The sequence below is a fragment of the Protopterus annectens genome, chromosome 14.part0 (genome assembly GCF_019279795.1).
Source record: "Protopterus annectens isolate FY-2018-M chromosome 14.part0, PAN1.0, whole genome shotgun sequence".
Taxonomy (NCBI): Eukaryota; Metazoa; Chordata; order Ceratodontiformes; family Protopteridae; genus Protopterus; species Protopterus annectens.
In genome coordinates this window covers 810,428,028-810,447,265 of record NC_056748.1, presented here as the reverse complement: position 1 = coordinate 810,447,265, position 19,238 = coordinate 810,428,028, and the positions used below count along the sequence as shown (strand labels likewise).

The 19,238-nt window shown below is 38.2% G+C and overlaps 1 protein-coding gene across 1 annotated transcript in view; it reads right to left on the bottom strand.

Moving 5' to 3' along the window:
- Window positions 1-17,869, bottom strand: part of LOC122788816 (calcium homeostasis modulator protein 3-like) — a 76,051-nt gene extending 58,182 nt beyond the window's left edge. The window contains exon 1 of the mRNA XM_044055690.1: window positions 17,221-17,869. Coding sequence (XP_043911625.1) covers window positions 17,221-17,498 — 278 coding nt within the window. The 5' untranslated portion in view covers window positions 17,499-17,869. The remainder of the gene's footprint in view (window positions 1-17,220) is intronic.
- Window positions 17,870-19,238: the final 1,369 nt, after the last annotated feature.

Genomic DNA, 19,238 nt, shown 5'->3' with positions numbered 1-19,238 from the left:
ACAAGCAAACAAACAGCAAGCATACAAACAAAGCTAGATTCAGCAGGCCTGGATCTAGTCTATGCTACAGCAAACAAGGTGTACCAATTTCAGTAAGAAACAGTTAAAATATACAGGCACTATAAGCCTTTAACCAGAAATTCCCAGCTCAGAAGGGCAGAGTCCAGCCTATCCTCCCACAAGAGTGCAGATGACGAACCTTCTTAATGTAAAATAACTGGCCTGAAACCCAACTGCTTAAACCAGAACTAGTACACTTTTAGAATAACAGACACTGAGCCCTCAATCAGCAGTTCCCAACTTAGAAGGATGTAAGCTACCTGTCCTGCCACCACAATGTAGGCCACAAACTTTCCTAATGTAGAACAACTGGTCTGAAGCCCAAATGCTTAATCCAAAAGACTTAGAATGATAGCTACACTTTAATCAAGTTACTACCAAGCAGTAATAAATACAATTGAATACTTTAAAGAATGCCTGGATTAGTGCTCAAGTTATATAAACAAAGCTAGATTCAGCAGGCCTGGGTCTAGTCTATGCTACAGCAAACAAGGTGTACCAATTTCAGTAAGAAGAAGTTCAAATATGCAGGCACTATAAGCCTTTAACCAGAAATTCCCAGCTCAGAAGGGCAGAGTCCAGCCTCTCCTCCCACAAGAGTGCAGACCATGAACCCTTTTAATGTAAAATAACTGGCCTGAAGCCCAAGTGCTTAAACCAGAATTAATACACTTTTAGAATAACAGACATTGAGCCCACAATCAGCAGTTCCCAATTTAGAAGGATGTAAGCTACCTGTTCTGCCACTACAGTGCAGACCACAAACCTTCTTAATGTAAAACAACTGGTCTGAAGCCCAAGTGCTTAAACTAAAAGGCTTAGAATGAGTTACACCAAGCAGTAATAAATACAATTGAGTACTTTTAAGACGACGCAAAAGCAAAATAAAGTAGAAAGAAACACAAATACAGTAAAAGCAGATAATCTTTTTTTGAGGTCTGTGTTTTGAAATCTAAAATCTCATTATATAATTTTACCTTAAAATCTAATTTTGCAGTGACTTTGTGAAATGTTATTTTACAGAATCATGTTACAATGAAGGTGGCATAGTTAATCTTAGATGCAGAGTAATTAATACAGAATAATTAATATTAACGTGGTAGGTACAGTGACTTACACATCATATGGTACCTCAGTGAGGCTAGACCGTATCCTTCATGCCTCTGTCTTGTTTATTGAATAACCAGACGCTGTTTGCTGTCTGACCTGGAGAAATATTTTTCTAAACTGAAAGATAGTATTTCCAGAGATGAATGAATATATTTGCTTTCAGTATTTTGTTTGTACGCACAGAAGTATAATTCTTATTTAAAAATGTTTCAGCTGTAAGCACCTGGAAGTTTTTTTTTAATGATTGTGAATTTAGCAGAAAACTAGAAGCTTTACATCCAAAAATTTAATGTATTCCCCACTGTGAGTGAATTAACTGAAAAAAGTCTGAAGAGTTACAACATGCAATTTTTTTGCAAGTCACTAGGGCAGAAGTATTAACGTTATTAAACTCTTTTTCGCCTTTTTATAAGTGGAAACGGAGAAAAGAGCAGCCATTAGGTTCAGATATTATTGTGTGCTTGGAAAGAAGGTATTGAACATTTGTTCTTTATAAAAGCACAAAGTCCTTCCAAGGCCTTAGCTGCTTTTGTGATTGAGCTGAAGAACAGAGGCAAAAATAAAATGAGTTGAGTTGCATGATTCAATAATAAAAGAGAGAAAGAATAAGACATGATGTAACAAGAAACAGGCTATTAAGACAGACAGACCTGATTTGTTCAAACGTTGTAGGTGTGCACAGAACTGATGAATTTAGTAGCACACAGATATGCATAAGACACAAAATAATTCAAACATAAAGTAAAACAAAGAGATAGAATGAGGAAAAGAACTAATAGGGAATGTATTGCAAATATAATTAATTTGAAAAAAGCAGCTGTCTGAGTATGTTTTGTAACAAAACAGACATCAAAGAAAACAGTGTGATTCTTAATTTCTGCTTCATGTAATGTGTGTTATGCATTTAACCAGTCTTGCAGAATCTGTGATGGAAAAGGACATTCTGATATACAAACAGAAAAACAAGCGTGTTCAAAGCCATCTGAATATTGTTGAACAGAAATACGAAGGTGAGTTTTTGTTGGTATTAACTGAAAAAAAACTTGATACAGTAAAGTCTGAAATTTATCAGAAGCATTGAGACATGAAGGCAAATCTGATTTCTGGAAAGAAATGCTAAGAATTAGTTGATATAATACAGAAATTAAATTATATAAGGGTGCAGAATGTAATAGTTTGTCTCAATGCAACATTGAAAATCTGGGGCTATGTGGCTCTGTAGATAAAGCTCTATGAAAATTGTAAGTATATTTTAGCCACAAAAAGGCATGATTAAATAAAAATGTTCTCATGTAAGTACAAATATAAAAAATGCAAAAATCTTTTAGCAAATCAGTGCACTTGAAAATTATTACTTGTATTATTTTGGGTCATTTAGCTTGTTTGAATTTAGGCACAGTAAAACAAATTTGCATTTTAAAGTCAAAGTCTGTATGTACACTCACACAATCACAGACACATCTCAGATACTGTACAGAGCCAATGATATTCTACATGATATTGTGGGTTTATTTATCGGCTTGGGACATCTGCCTGGAGAGTATCAAACACAAATAAATCATAGTGCAGTGACAGTGATTTGTGTTGCTAGGAAAATATGAGTTGTTCTCAGGAATAAAGCTGAAACAGAACTAAAGGGAATGGAAAGTTCAGATGTCATTAGAAAGCAGGTACACAGAATAAATGAGTTAATATATTTACTGTTATTAAGCAAAACAAAATTCAATTTTGTATTGATCTTAAAGGATAAGAATAAAGTGATTAAAAGAGAACAATTGCTTTCAACTGAATAAGTAGTCTCAGGAATATCAAATACGGGTTATTTTTCAGTACTAGATCTAAGGTTACCCTTGTACCGATTAATTTAATCTAGTTTCCTCTGGCATGATATCATTTTCATTAATTCCAAGCGTGAATTTGTTATTACTCATCCGGTTGTCAAGGATGCCTAGAATTGCCTTCACCTGCACTTTACGTAATGTGCTGGTAACCTATTTAGGTACGACTGTAAATTCACTGCTATTACTGTTGGAAATGTCTGTGTATCTTTATTCCACATCATTCTTGTTTCTACTTGCAAATCTTTGTTTTTTATTACTTTGCATCTCTCTTTATATAAGACACTGTAATCACTGGGTGTAGCAATTTCAATGATCAATGCAACTTATGCATTTTTTTCATGGACTACTATGTCTGGTTTTCTTGTATCTATTTATCTGTTTTTTGAACTGTTGGTGAGGGGTTATCCCATGTGATATGAACTTCATCAGTATCTCTAATGCTTTGTGGTTCATGTTTCTAATGCTTCTCAGCTATTTCTTTAGTATTGTTTGCACAATCCCCAGTGCAACAGCCTTACCACATTACTGTGCCTTTCGGTATACAAGCCCCCCTGCCATGAGTGTATCACACCCAGCAACAAGATGTGAGACTCTTTCCAGTTCTATTTTACACAAGTTGCATTTATCTGTTTCTCCCACACTTTCAATGGACTTTGTAAATCAACATGTACGTATTCCACTATCCTAGGCCACCATTATTGGCCTTTCATCTTTTTGTTTCATTTCACCTCTTCCTAACCATTAGAGCATCAGATCTTAGTCAGTATAAGGTTGTTTCAGGAGATCTTTGTACTCACCACTATATTTGTGATTTTTTTCCATTTTCTTTCCCTGTTATCTGACACTTTTCCTTATATATTTTCTTTTTGTTTTGTTTTGTTTTTTTTGGCACATTTAGTTACTTTCAGATTTTTGTATACTTCTGGATTGATTTCTATTTCCACTTGATAATGAAATGCTTCTGCTAAACTAAGCTTAAGATGTCATCTTAAACTTCTCCCCATATTTTAACATTTTCACTATGTTTGGATTTGATGAGGTCAGCAGATTTGTATTCAGTTCCACAACTGCAGCTCTAAACATGTAATACCTCCTTCAGAGCATGGAATATATAATTTTGGTGTGCAGTGATTTTTATATATCATTTGATAAGCATAAAGCATTTTTTGTTTTTATGTCCAACTGATCCAATACTTTTTGAGTCCAGTCAGTCATCCCAAAATTGTAAGTCAGATCATGAAGAACAAATTGATTTATAGTTTGGATTTTATTTTTATTTTATTTTTATTTTATTTTACATTTGTTAACCGGGAAAGTCCGACTGGATACAGGTCCATTTTCAGCGGAGGCCCGGGGAGAAAAGCTCCAAAGGTACAAAAACAAGTGTATATACAGTGAAATTATTACAGTGAGTTATCACAAAACTGAGATTTGTTTAACGATATGTACACACAGGTGCTTATTTTTCTCACATACACACAGCAAAGGTTGGAAGCAAGTAGCTGAGAAAGAAATAGTTAAAGATTTCATCAGAAAAAGGAAAACATATATTAAAGGTGGTTATCATACATGGTGTAGTGTTAATTTTAAATCTTTCCAGTAGGTGGGTGATACACAGAATTTTAAACAGTTAGAAAGTCAGAGATTTATTCCTGTAATGAGGTTCTCATTTGTGATTTTTTGAATTGGGATAAAGAAGGGGTCAGTGGTGAGTTCAGCAGGAAGTAAGTTCCAGTTTTTACCAGCAGAGTTGGAGAATAGTGATTCACCAGCTGAATTGTTGGTTTTAACAGTTTGCGCTAGCAATTTTTTGGAAGAGCAAAGGGATTTTACGTTACTGTAGGGGGTAATAATATTTTTCAATATGGTTGTACTGTCTGGTTGGTAGAGGATTTTGTGAACAACTATTAGTTGATTATATTGCAGTTGATAGGTTAGTTCAAGCCAGTCTAACGATTGAAGGTTAAGGCAGTGATGGGTTTTATAAGCTGATCCTGTGGCAAATCTGGCAATGTTATTGTAGCACCTAGTTAATTTATTGAGGTTTGATTTGCTTAGGCTTGCAAAGATGGGTGAGGCATAAAGAAGGGTCGATAGCAGATGTGTACGGGCAATAACAGGTCTAGCAGATGGGGTTAGGAATGGTTTAATCCTGTATAAAGAGCCTAATTTTTTATTAACTGTTTTAATAGTTTTGTCTATGTGAGCATCGAACTTGAAGTTGTTGTTGATGATCACTCCCAGTAGTTTAGTACTAGGTTCTAGGGAAATTATGGTACCATTGTTAGATATTATGGTGAGAGGTGGTGAGGGGACCTTGCAAGTGGGGGAGAAGAGTAATAGTTTGGTTTTATTTGGGTTTAATAGTAGTTGGCGACCAGTGAGCCAGTTCTCTACTTTGTTGAAAGTGATTTGGGACAAGGTTTGTAAATCTGTGGGGGAGGTGGCAGAGCAGATTAGGGTTGAGTCATCTGCATACTGAATACAAGTTGCATCAGGGATGACTTTGTATAGGTCATTAATGAATATGGAGAATAGGAGGGGACCTAATATAGATCCCTGTGGGACTCCAAGGGTGACTGGTAAAAGGGACGATAGGTTATTCTTCCATAGTACAGCTTGTTGTCTGTCACTTAGGTAAGAATGAAACCAGGTAATTGCTAGGTTATATATGGAGAGTGATTTTAATGTGTTTGAGTAGCTGGTGATTTACCATATCAAATGCCTTGGATAGGTCAAGGAAGAGGGCTGAGGAGAGCTTGTTGTCATTACGGTTTTGATTTATTGTATGGGAGAAGGAGAGAAGGGCTGAGGTTCATAGGTTCATAGTTCATAGTTTAGTAATAAGCTAACTGCCCTTGTGAGCCATTTTAAGCCTAGCCAATTATCCCTTGTGAGACTCAAACCCTGTACCTTGTACTTGTAAGGCAAACACCTTAGCCATTAAGCCACCCTCCCAACAGGTTGTACTATGGCAAGATCTAAATCTGTGCTGGGAGGGGGCTATGAGAGTGTGTTGATTCAGATAGGAAAGAAATTGCTTGTGGATACATTTTTCCATTATTTTAGCCAAGGGAGACAGAATGGCTATAGGCCTATAATTTGAAAGTTCAGTGGAATCTCCCCCTTTATGAAGAGGAACAATGTGGGAGATTTTCCAGATGTGGGGGATATAGGCTTAGTGGATAGTTCTATTGATTGAAATTGATAAGGGGGATGCTATTTAGTTAGCGGATTTTTGGAGATATTCTACAGGTAGTAGGTCTGCTGAAAGGGTGGTGGGTTTCAGTTTTTTAAGTAGGGACTTATTAAAAGATGTTGGTACTTGATCAAGTATAAAGGTGATCTTATTATCAGGTTTCGGGTTGGTGGTACTTGGGGTATTGGGAGATAGTTTATTGGCTAGGGATTGCACAGTTTCTGTAAAGAAAGTGTTAAATGTGTTAGCAACAATTTTAGGAGGTTGTTGGAGGGTAGTTAAGGAGGTAGGGGTAGTTGATTGGCCTGGGTGGAGAAGTTTGTTTATGCCTGACCAGAATTTTTGTGGTTGATTTTGGTGCTTTTGTTGCAGATTATAGTAGTAATTCTTTTTGTCTAGCATAACAGACTTCTTTGCAACATTTATCATCTGTTTATATATAAGGTGGTTTTTTGGGGACTTAGTGGTTCTCCAGGAGGTCCACGCTTTGTTTCTGCTAATAATTTTTTGTCTTGCATCATTGGGCAGCCATGGTGCTACTTTGTTATTGGTTCTAATAGTGCGTGGGGGAGCATGGTTATCCAGGATAGCAAAAAATGTAGAGTTAAAGTATGGAACCGCTTCATCTAGTGGAAGCAGCCATAGGTTGGACCAGTCACATGTTAAGTTCATTCTGAAATTTAATCAGAATAAAGTTCTTACAACTTCTAATGGATTTAAAGGAAGATTGTTGAGGGATGTCATTTCTTTTCATGATTATATCGGTCAGGAAGTGATCACTAAAGTCCTCAAGTAGGGTGCCTGTTTTGTATATCTGGGGTAGGTTGTTTATTAATATCCAGTCTAGGATACTTTCTTTTTTTATTTTATTCCTATTTACTTTATTCCCAGATGTCAAGGCAGTTTTCAATATATGTTTTCTCTCTATTTAATTTTTCCAGATTTTTGGGGTTTCTAATACCATGACAGGAATGGACCCTGGTTTGTAGTTGGGGTATGATTAGAGTTCATGAAATTAGTACTGTTTCAATCTTTGCTATTAGCCAAGAGTGCTTTTCACAGCTCTTGTAATGTGCCCAGAATTGTCTTTTTCTGTAATCCATACATTGTTACATGTACTAGTATCATATATAAGTATGATTGTATTTTTTTTTTATTAGACCTGTTGCTCATACTATTATTTGAACTGTCTGAGTATCCTTCTTCCACATTCCTCTTATTTCAGCTTGCAAATCCTGGTATTTTATGACTTTGTGTCTCTCTGTATGCAAGACTCAGTAATGATTGGGTGTAGCATTTTCATTGATCAATGATATGTTTATCTTCTTTTTCATAGACTACTACATCTGGTTTTCTGTTGGTTTAATTTCTCCAAGTCTTTTTAGTTTCTAATACCATGACAGGAAAGGACCCCATTCCTAGGTCAGGGTATGTTTAGAGTATATGGGATTAGCATTGTTTAAGTCTTAGATATTAGCCAAAAGTGCTCTTCTCAGCATCCCCAATGTGCCCAGAATTGCCTCCTTCTGTAATTCACAGGGGTTTACATGTATTGGTAGCATATCTATGTATGATACTATTTTTATTAAGCCTGATGCTCCCACTTGTATTGGAACTGTCTGGGTATCTTTCTTTCACATTGCTCTCAATTCTGCTTGCAGTTAGGGTGAACTGCAATCATACTTGTTTGACATCATGACTGTTTTATCATGACTTGCACAGACTGAGAAATAGATGTGCGTGCACCTCTACACTACAGTGCACCATTAAGACTGGTGATGTACACATCAGGCAATGATCTAGCACCATATGTGCTTGTATCACACATTCACCTCCCAGTGGCTGCTGATACACTCATATCATAGCCTTTACACAGACTTTTCAACAGTAATAAATCTATAGCCACCTGCAGTATGTTTATCCTCTGTCAGGCAAATATTATTGTGTACACATACATCAACATTTCATGTGACATGTCAAATCTTTTTGCTTCATTCAGATAAACCTGTTATTTATTTATTTTTTATTTGCACCTCCCATATGTTTTAAAGACTTGACAATGCATACATGTATCATCGTCATCATCTACTCCCTTTTCCATACCTCTCAACCTGGAAATATCAAAAATCTGGACAAGGACCATAAAAAATAGGTACAAATCTGTCTGCTGATTAACAAAATTTGCATACATAATTACGTAACCCCACTCACTCCAGTGGAATTGTGGGACACCAACTTTCAAACAAAACCATACCTCTCAACCTGGAAACATCAAAAATCTAGACAAGGCCCATGAAAAATAGGTACAAAACTGTACACTGATTAACATAAAAATTGCATACATAATTACATAACCCCGCCCACTACAATGGAATTGTGGGATACCAACTTTCAAATGAAACTGAAGAACAGACAACCAAAATATGGCACCAGAGTCGCCCTGCAGCCATTCCAATGTCCCATTCCCTGGCTGTTTTGCCCGATTTACCATAAACACTAATGTGCATACTGCTTTGCTTCTACAATGATTATTTGGATTTTATTTTTACATTTTATAGCACAATGTATAAATACTAATAGACATTTGCTAAACAAAACAATACTGTCTCACAATGAAAACAAACTTAGCATTAAAACTTCTCTGCCCTTGAAACTCACATTCATTGAAACAGCATTGAAACCCACACCACATCCAAAGAAAATGCATCTGGCCAGTGGTGGATAAAGATTACCTTTGGGCTGTTTTCAAATTGAAATCGTAGGCCCCTTGCACACAAAGCAAGACACATACACGTGTTCTTCGATACACCTTCCTGACTTTTTTAAATTATATTCCTTGTATAATACAGCACACTTGTTAGACTAAGAGCACATTTTAAATTTGTTTGAACATTTTCCCGTAGGCAATGAAACAAAATGCATGAACTAATAATGACAAAACTGCCCAATTCAGAATGTCTACATCATAAAAATTATACCCCCCTACACACACACTTTTATATATATAAAAAAACTGAACAATAGTAGTGTAAGCCATGGGCATCTTGCATAGCTTCACCAACTTATTTTCAGTTTCAGATTTTTTGCTTGACTTACTCTGATTTGTGTTATCAGACCAACTCAATAGCTGTAAATGTACAACAAAATAAACTAGGCTAACTGCATGTTTTAAGACTTCCAATTTTTAGTCCAAGTACTAACAGACCCTCTCCTACATTCATCCTGAAGCATCAAAACTGTCATTGTAATCCAGGTGCTGTTAACTGGCCACGCTTACTTCTCCACTGTCTGCAGTAGAAAAATATGTGTTTTATCTTGAATGCTGGAAAATGTACTATACTTGTTTAAAAATATTTTTCTTATAATGCAGCACAGAACATGATTCTTATTTTCAGTTCCTGAATTTGGGTTAATGATATTTGTTGCTCTTTCCACTGAGGCACAAATGCCCTTGTGCATGACATTTTCTCACTTCTGTTGTATCTGTAGCTACACCCTTGAGTTGTTACACCCACCACCTTTAAAAGTACAACACACTGTGCAGTTTCAGCAATGCATCTAGATACTGTGGGATGAGAATCCACAGCCTACTGCATCAAAAGCAAGTATTTAACCTGTTATGCTATTAACAATACAAACTGACTGAGCATAAGCAACACTAAACTTCTCTTCCCTTGAAGCTCTCGGTTACTTGTAAAATCCACTCAACACTCAACTGTATCTATCTCTCAAATTTGAAGCACAAGAAATCTGCAAAAAAGCCAACATTTATTGTAGGGGGGGGGGGGGATAAAAGCTCAAAATCCAGGGACACATTTTAAACATTGCTTGTATAATTTTGGAAAGTTGCTAGAATAAAATGTTGTGTTACCACCATACATTTCACTGCCAAGTCTTGAACCCAGGACGCTGTGCACTACAGTCAGAGCAACATACCACTATGGCAAATCAGCAGTTTCCTGAACAATAGAAAGACTGGAACTTAAATGGCTATCATTTAGTGAATTCAGTTCTCACTTCTCACCATAGATGTCAACCTCTTAGCACAAAAAAACTGGACAAAGCCAATAATGGGGGAATACAAAATTCAGTTCTCACCATAGCTCTCAACCTCTTAGCACACAAAAAAACACTAGACAAAGCCAATAATGGGGGAATACAGCCATACTGACCTTATAAACTTAGACAATTGCTAGAATAAAAGGTTTGTTGTTACCATTTCTTTTCTGAAGAATATGAAGTATGAAATTCAAATACCTGTCATTATTTAGTGAATTCAATTCTTCACTGAAATCCAGAAAAACACAGATTTTATGAGGAAAAGAACAAAATATGAGGCATAAATGTGGAAAGTTTTCAGAAGGGGTGATGGGTAGGGACTTTAGGATCTTGTTAGTTGTACCCATGGTACCAGGTTTGAGCCTGAGTACCTCCTCTAGCCACCAGGTATATTCACCTGGGGCATTTTACACATACACACACACCTCACTCTCTTTAGTCGTGTAGACTAATGTCACCAAAAATGGGCATGGGTATTTGCCAGTGATAAGTGGACTGAGGATCTGGCTTATTCCCACCTACACCAAGGACCCATGCAAACAGTGTAGGGGTGTATGTGCCCCTATTGGTTAGTGGGTCAGTAAGCTACTAGCCATCTGGACTCCATTAACGCAGCTTGAGTTAACCTGGAGAGCTTTGTTGGGTGAAAGCTGGTTGTAAAACCAATCAACCAGCCAAACATAAGAACTGCTACACTCAGTATAGGTGTTCACTGAGTGGACACAGCTTGGAAGTGGATGATATGATGGTATGGAGGAGGCTGGACTTTCTAAGTATCTATGAGACAAGATGGAAAGGAAGTGAGGCAAAGCCACGTGGCTTTGGGATCCAGAGTCTACTACTCAAGAGGAGGACATTCTAGAAATGGCATGGCAATTGTGCTGAGGGACAGGCTTCAGACGACAGTGGGCAATACCATTAGAATTAGTGACAGACTCATGACAATCAGCCTGCAGTGTAAGGATATGACACTGTTTATAATTTCAGCCTAAATCCCACAGCGGGGTTGTGATATTAAGGAAAAGAATGCATTCAGACAGCAGTTGCAGGACCTACTAGATAAAGTGAGACAACAAGAATTGGTCATGATAATGGGTGACCAGAACACACATTTCTGGACAGAGAGAACAGGATATAAGGACTCCCTGGATCCACATGGGTTGAGCAATAGGAAAAAGAAGGACAGGCCATTCTAGACTTCTGTCTGGCAAATGGCTTGATGGTGGCCAATACATGGTACAGCAAGAGAGACAGTCACAAGATCACATACAAGCATGGCCAACATGCAATTAATGTGGACTTCCTACTGGTAAAGAAAGGACAGTGGAGTAGAATCAGTGATTAGAAAGTCATCCCCAATAAAACAGTAAGTTCACAGCATAAATCATGGGTTGCCAAAATAAGCTGCAAGCAGTGGTGAGAGAAGGCTCTAAGTTCAACATAGACTGGAAGTTGTCTGGAGAGAAAGCACAGGAGTTCAAAGAAATACTCAGGGATCTAGCACCTCACAAAGAAGAGGAAATACATGGAGATGAAGAAAAATGGCAGTATCTCAAAACAGTATGTGTGAGGGCTACAAAACAGATAGCCAGCCAAGCCAGGTATGGAAATAAGGTACATAAAGAAAGTTGGTGGTTCAGAAATCCAGGAAATAATCATAAGCATACTAGTGCCAGTATACAACAAAGGACACATCCACAGCTATGGGCAGTAGAGAGGTATCACACTCCTGTCACACTACCCACAGCTATGAGCAGTAGAGAGGTATTACACTCCTGTCACACTGCCCACAGCTATGGGCAGTAGAGAGGTATCACACGCCTGTCACACTGCCCACAGCTATGGGCAGTAGAGAGGTATCACACTCCTGTCACACTGCCCACAGCTATGGGCAGTAGAGAGGTATCACACTCCTGTCACACTCCATGAAAGTTCTGGAGATGGTGATCAGTAAATGAATATATACAGTAGTAGTACGTAAGGTGGGAGTTGAGCAATTTGGATTCAGACCAGTATACAGCACAACTGACCTGATGTTTGCAGTGAGACAGATAATAGAGAATAAGCTAGAGATCAGGAAAGAGTCCAACTGGGCATTTCTAGACTTTGAGAAAGCATACAATAAAGTCCCAAGAAAGCTGATATGGGCAGTTCTGTGTTAGTACAATGTCCCAGAAACATTGGCAGAAGTGCTGGCTATGTACAAGGACCTAATGACTCAAGTACGAATAGTGTTCATTTTCACAGAGGGGTTCACAGTGGGGGTGCATCAGGGCTCATCTCTGAGCCCATTGTTGTTCACTATATTATCAAACAGTCTGAGGGGACAAAGTTGCTGTATGCAGACAATGTGGCATTGCAGGCAGACTCTGAGCAAGAATTTTAGCAAGGGATAGGAGAATGGAATGCAAAACTGAAGGAACATGGGATGAAACTAAATACAGGTAAGGCACTTGTAATGGCAGTAAATTGGGGAATCAAAAGCTTTGAACTGAGATAGAAGGGGAAATAGTGGAAGAGGTTAACAACTTCATGTATTTGGGAGGGGTGGTTGAGGAGAAGGAAAGTCTGAATGAGGTGGTCAAAGCTAGAATCAAAGGGGCTGCAGCCAACTGGCATGGAGTGCATGACAAAGAATGACAAAGAAGTTGAAAACCAAGGTGTACAAAACAGTGTTATGACCAACACTACTGTATGATACAGAAACCTGGGCAGTAAAGGTAGAGCAGCTGAGGAAGCTAGAGGTGATGGAAATGAAGTACCTGAGACGTGGGAGGATGCACTGTGGGACAAATGAAGAAATGAGGACAACAGAACAGATGTCAAATTGGCTCCAATTGCAGAGAGAATCAAAGAGAACAGATTTGGGTACATGTCCAGAAAAACAGACAACAATCTGGTGAGAAAATTTGGGGCAGACAGGAAGAAGCAAACACTTGTAAAATGAATGGCAAATGCAAGTACAAAACCCAGTATGGTTTGGGTTTTTGTACTTGTGGTTGCCATTCGTTTTATACATTTTTGCATGTTTGTTATATGACTTTCATTTGTTTCTTACTTTGTGTTTACAAATGCGAAGAATGCAAGAGGAAGTGATAGTGTCTAGCAAAGATAATGGATTGTGTAAGAGAAGACCTTGTGACAGTCAGGCATGACTGCAGAAGATGGTAAGAAAGTGACACTGAATTGAGAGAGATAGTGACAGTTAACACAATACCTTGACCCCATATAGAAAAATGGGAAAAAGGGCATACCTCCCAACTGTACCGTATTACATGGTAAAAACCTAGTTTTGGGGTCCAAATAATATAGTGCCACAATTCCAGAGTGGCACCCCTTAATTTCTGAGTTTCCCGGTGCTTTTATTTTAAATTTTATTTCCTGGCTTTTTGAGCTGACGTCATCACATGCACGATGATGTCAGCTCTGTGAAACAGCCTGCCAGCCTGTCAGAATTGAGCTGAAGCTCAACGTGCATGCATTTTTAGCTGAAATGCTGCTCAAATCCTTAGCGGGAATAACTGCAATGCATTGCAAGCGAGGCATCTTCTATCCTGCCTAATGAGATATGCTGTACAGAACAGCCATTTGAAACTGCAGTGCTGCTGTGCTGCATAATGAGATATGCTGTAGCTGTATGGAAGAGCTGTTTAATGGACAAAGCAGAGTGTTGCTGCCAAACTGGATATCTATGTGGCTGTGAGCTGTTTGATATGCTGCTGCCGACTGGAAAGGTAGGAAGAGCTGCAGAGGTGTGTGCCTACAGAAAAGCTATTTGGGATGATGAAGCTGTGTTGGACTGGAAAGGTAGGAAGAGGGTGTGGGACTGGAAAGGTAAGAAAAGTGTGTGTGTGTGTGTGTGTGTGTGTGTGTGTGTGTGTGTGTGTGTGTGTGTGCAATATTTCAGAACATCCCTGGGAGCACACATGTACAATACATATGTGGTGAAGCAATGCTGTATACAAACATAGACCATGGCAGTACCCAGAATAAATGTTATGTGTGTGAGTGTGTGCACAACAGCCTGCAAGTAAATGTCTGCATATATTTACGTGTCCATATGAGCATGAATGTGAATATCTGTATATTTCCACAGATGTGTGCACTCAGTTTTGTACATGAGTCTATGGTAACTGTTCACTTAATAGTCAGTACAACTAGAAAAATAAAGTTAAACTGATGATAGCAAACTTTGTGAGAGAAAACAGAAAGTATAGTAGCAAAAGCATTGTAAAATGCTTTATTGCTTAGTAAGGGACTGCTACAGAAGTCTAGAACAGATATCCACATGAAACGTTGCATATTATGGTGCACGTTCTTGTGGAGACATACTGTTGAGCATACTTTTTATTACAAATGAATGCTAAACTTTTATAGTACTTTTTAATAGATAAATTGACAAGAGTTTCTTTAGTAGTATATGATAGGGAGACAAAGGCACTGATGTGTATGATGCTTCCACTTTTACCCATAAAGACGAGATAAACTAGCAGATCAATAATTGAAAACTGTAAAGTACAATATGATATAAAATATACATGACTGGTGATTGTTTCCAAGATGGCTTTCACTGCCAGTCAGTGAGACTGATTAGCTTTCAGTCAGGTATGCAGTCCATTCTGTCTACAGGTTATCTTGCCAGTAATAGCCATCTGCATTGTATCTGGTCATTATATTTCCCTCTTAACTTGTAAAAGGATCACCTTGGTGTACCACAAATGACATAAAATGCATCAAACCTGGATTCTACTGAAAATTAAACTTTGTCTGATTGTAGCTTGGCTGCAATGCCTAATACTGCCATTTTCATACTTTAGTTGCATTGTTCACCTCTCTTGAGGGAAGGTGGGTTTTGTTCAGGGCTTCAGCCTCCTGTGGAGGTCAGTATTTGCAGTGCAAGCAGACAAACAGTATGGCAGAACCGAAGACAGATTGTCTGACGGCAATGATTTACATGTGGCACCATGTATACAAAATACATATTGACCTCATTGTATGCAGTGCTCAACGGGTGGGATTACTGGTAGGAACCAAAGGGAAAAGTCTCATGTGCTGTCAGGAAGATGCCAAGATGCCCCAATCTAATCTCTGTTTTGTCATGGAAACAGAAGCAGAATTACCAAGACAGGGAAGCTGACAGACAGTAACGAGAGACACTAAAGATGGAAATGAATAAAAGATAACTTCTCTCACCTTACTTTTTGCAGTGTTAGAGTTAGTATTTTTATTTATTTTACATTTGTTTTTTTATGTTTTGTTAACCGGGATAGTCTGACTGGATGCATGTCCATTTTCGGTGGAGTCCCGGGGAGAAAAGCTCCAAACATACAGACAAAAGCATACATACACGCTACTGGTTTTACAAAGTAACAGGGGAGAAAAGCTCCACTTGTGCAGTGTGTCTGTACCTCTCAAGTGTATCTCATTACAAGGAACATTCCTCATTTTGGGTCTTAAAAGTCCATGTTCCTCAAAGTTCCACATCGAAAGGGTCTGTCACACATTCAGTGTTAAGCATTTTTTTAACTGATGTCCATAGCAAATAGTACTGAATCATATTAATTCATCAAAAGAATGATTTATAAGTATAAAATAGCACATTCTAAGCATCCTATGACCTTCCTAGCTAGAGTTATTAGTAATCTGTTAGAAGGTGTTCCACATTTTGCCCATTTGTTTTACATTATGAGAGGCAGTGTTCCTCATTTAGGAGATGGAAGGTTGAGAGCTGTGCTTGTGCCTGCTAGTGTCATTTGAAAAAGCCAATACTGATACACCTGACCCTAAGATAGAATAATTTACAGTGAAATACCAGGTTAATTTCTTGTAAAATTGAGTTTAACACTGTTGTCTCATACCACCCTTTATGACTGAACTAGTGGATCTAAAATGGCATTTTTCATATCCTTACAGGTATCGTACTCCCAGGTTTTGTTTAAACATAAATACAGTGTGATTTAATCATGATAATGTCCTTATAAATGAACATTTTCAGGGTTTAACACAAGATACATGGCTAATTATTCTCAGGACTGAGTGCCATGCCAGTAGCGTAGAGGAATAAAGCCCTGACTACATCTCAGGTGACCCAGGTTCAATTAGCTGTTTGGAAGACTGATGGAGAAGGAGGTATGGATGGGCATTACCATCTCTAGTGGCTGGGTGATTCCATGGGCATTTCCAGTGATGATTCCTGGTGGACCCTGGGGAATATGCTCCTAGGAGGCATATGCCAAAGGGGGGAATAGGGTGGGGTCAAGACTGAGCTGGGACAGAACTGGGCCATTATGCCACACATCCCCATTGCATGCCACCCCTTGGACATACAACAGGGACCAAAGGAAGGGGGAAATAACAGGGGCAGGGCATAAAATGAACCCCACCTAGCAGTTTTTAATGACCAGACCCCCAGTAAACCATCAGTCTTATGGACTTAGCTCAGGGGGCTAAGAATGTACCTGGTAGATCCGTCGATGGGCATGGAGCAGTGGGTAGAAAAAGTAGGATGATGCATAAGGGAGACAAAAATCTGAAAAAATATATCCTCAGGATTGTCTTTTCTTACTAATCCTTCATCTTACCATGAAGAATATATGTGACATCCCCAGTTATAAAAATTATTAATACTAAAGGAAGGTTACTGTATTTATGTCCTTAAGTATCAGTAAAGCTATCCCCCCATTAAAATGTTATGTATATTGTTGCTAGAATGATGTTGTTTTCTGTGACATGTCCTATCACTCTCCACCTGCTGAAATAGTTTCGCCATGAAATTTGCACAGTCCCTATAATAAGCCAAGTGTATTAGCTGCCCACTACACACAGGAGTGCTGTGTCCTGACATAGAATGGCTTTGCATGGAAACAAAGTCTGTTCCCCCTCATCACAGCACCTGACACTGATGTTATCCCATTACAATGCATAAAATAATCAGATTTTGAACAGACTTACTTCATAATAGCTGGGTTCTTCGTTCTCCCACCAACTGGTCTGACATGCTCTTCAGTTGCCAGGATGCAGTATCTGTTAATTGTGAGTCCAAGGAAGAGAAATACTGAAGGCGGAATAAACATGAATCCGATTCCATATACCATGTTGAAGCCAGGTAAGCAAGGACAGAAAACCTCAAAGGTCATGTAGAGTTTTACACTGATAACAGTTAAAATTAAAGCAGCTATATTCATCAATGCCTCAGTACCTGATTGCATGTACTTCTGAACTCGCTCCATCTCTGTTTTTATGTACAGATATTCTTTCTTTAATTACCTGTAAATTAATATCAACTCCAAAATCTTTGTTTTAAAGATGCAGGGCTCCACAACTCTTTCCTGATTAATGTGTCAGGTTTCCTCTCTCTGCACTTTCCCAGCTGAAGCTCCTTTTGGTATTTGGTGCTGCAGGTAAGATTAAGCAAAGTTCAGCGATCTACTTGTCATTTGCTTTTAGGTAGAGGCACCACTCTGCATATAGTTGTTTTTTTTATTTTTTATGTTTATCCGTATTGGTGGCCAGATGTAATATTCTGACTTGAAAAATGAAAAAAAAACTACCATGTCAATCTCTTAAATAACAAGTCAAGAATAACATTGTAACAACTGCACATTTAAGAGCATCCCTCCCATTTCTGTCATACCACAACTGGCTGCATTGCTTGCAGTATGCCAAAAGGACAACAAGCATGTTGCATACCATTTTGCTTGCATAGACTGTCAAACAATCACGAGGCGGTGCACAGGAAATATTTTTACTTGAGTTAAATGAAGAGGTACTGATGCTAAAGGGAAGGCTTACAAGAAGAACCTGTTCTGATTTAAGGTCAGATCTGGGCTTGTGCACCAGATCATTACCATAATGTATGCACTGGAATGTAGATGTAGACATGCTGCAACTTTGTTACTCAAATTTTACATGCAAACCTATCCATTTGGTGTGTGTGTGTGTGTGTGTGTGTGTGTGTGTGTGTGTGAGACAGGGAGGACAGATTGTATATGTAAAAATGCACATTTTTTGCAACTAAAACTGGATGTTAATTAAGTAATTACATGATTAAATACAATACAAATTAAACTATTTACTGCAAGTTCATCCAGGGCATAACTAATTTAACACACCTGTACACACAATAACTATATGGCAAGTCTTATACTGGCTAAACCTATAGCATGGCAGGATGTGTAAAAATGCTGGTTCTCTGATTTCTGCATTTCACATAGAAATTATTGGCTGATATGTGAACAACATGATGTAAGCAGAACCCTTCTACTGCGCAGACACATTGAACTTACACAGACGCCTGTTCCATTGTTAACCCTAAACCTCTACACTTTAGTAGGTTTCATATGAGTTATGTAGTACTCCAACATGTGAAAATGTTTGCTTTCTTTTACATGATATTTCACTTGCATGGTGCTTACATTTTAGCTTTTTGACTGGCATGTTAAGTACTAAAGGGTTCATACTTGAAATCATTATTAAACTGAGGCTCAGTCTCCCCTTTCTATGGAACAGGCTCCCCATCCATGTGAAAGAGTTCCTCCCTATCCCTATTTAAGTGCAACTTGGACCTATAGATTGGGTAATCAGAAATTCTTCCCAGGTCTGGCTCCTATATCTCTGATGGACAGATGCAGTTAGTAAATCACCCCCCCCCCCCATAAATTATACATAAATCAAATTTGTAGGTGACATCTAGGCTGAATGGCTAGGCTTTTTAGGGTCCAAGTGGTCGTTAGCCTAGTATACACCCATGAACCTATGAGCTGACTGTTATCTAAAGAGGCTAAAATTACCATATAAAAAGTTGCTAGTAAATGACATTCTCAGGCTGTAATAATTCTTCAAATAATCTGATACTCTGTGATCACGCATTGTGCAGGTCTACTGCATATGTTTGTGTGTGTGTTTAAATACAGTGTAAAACTGTGAATCATTCAAATATTATCATGATTTCAAATTAAAAGAACATTAAG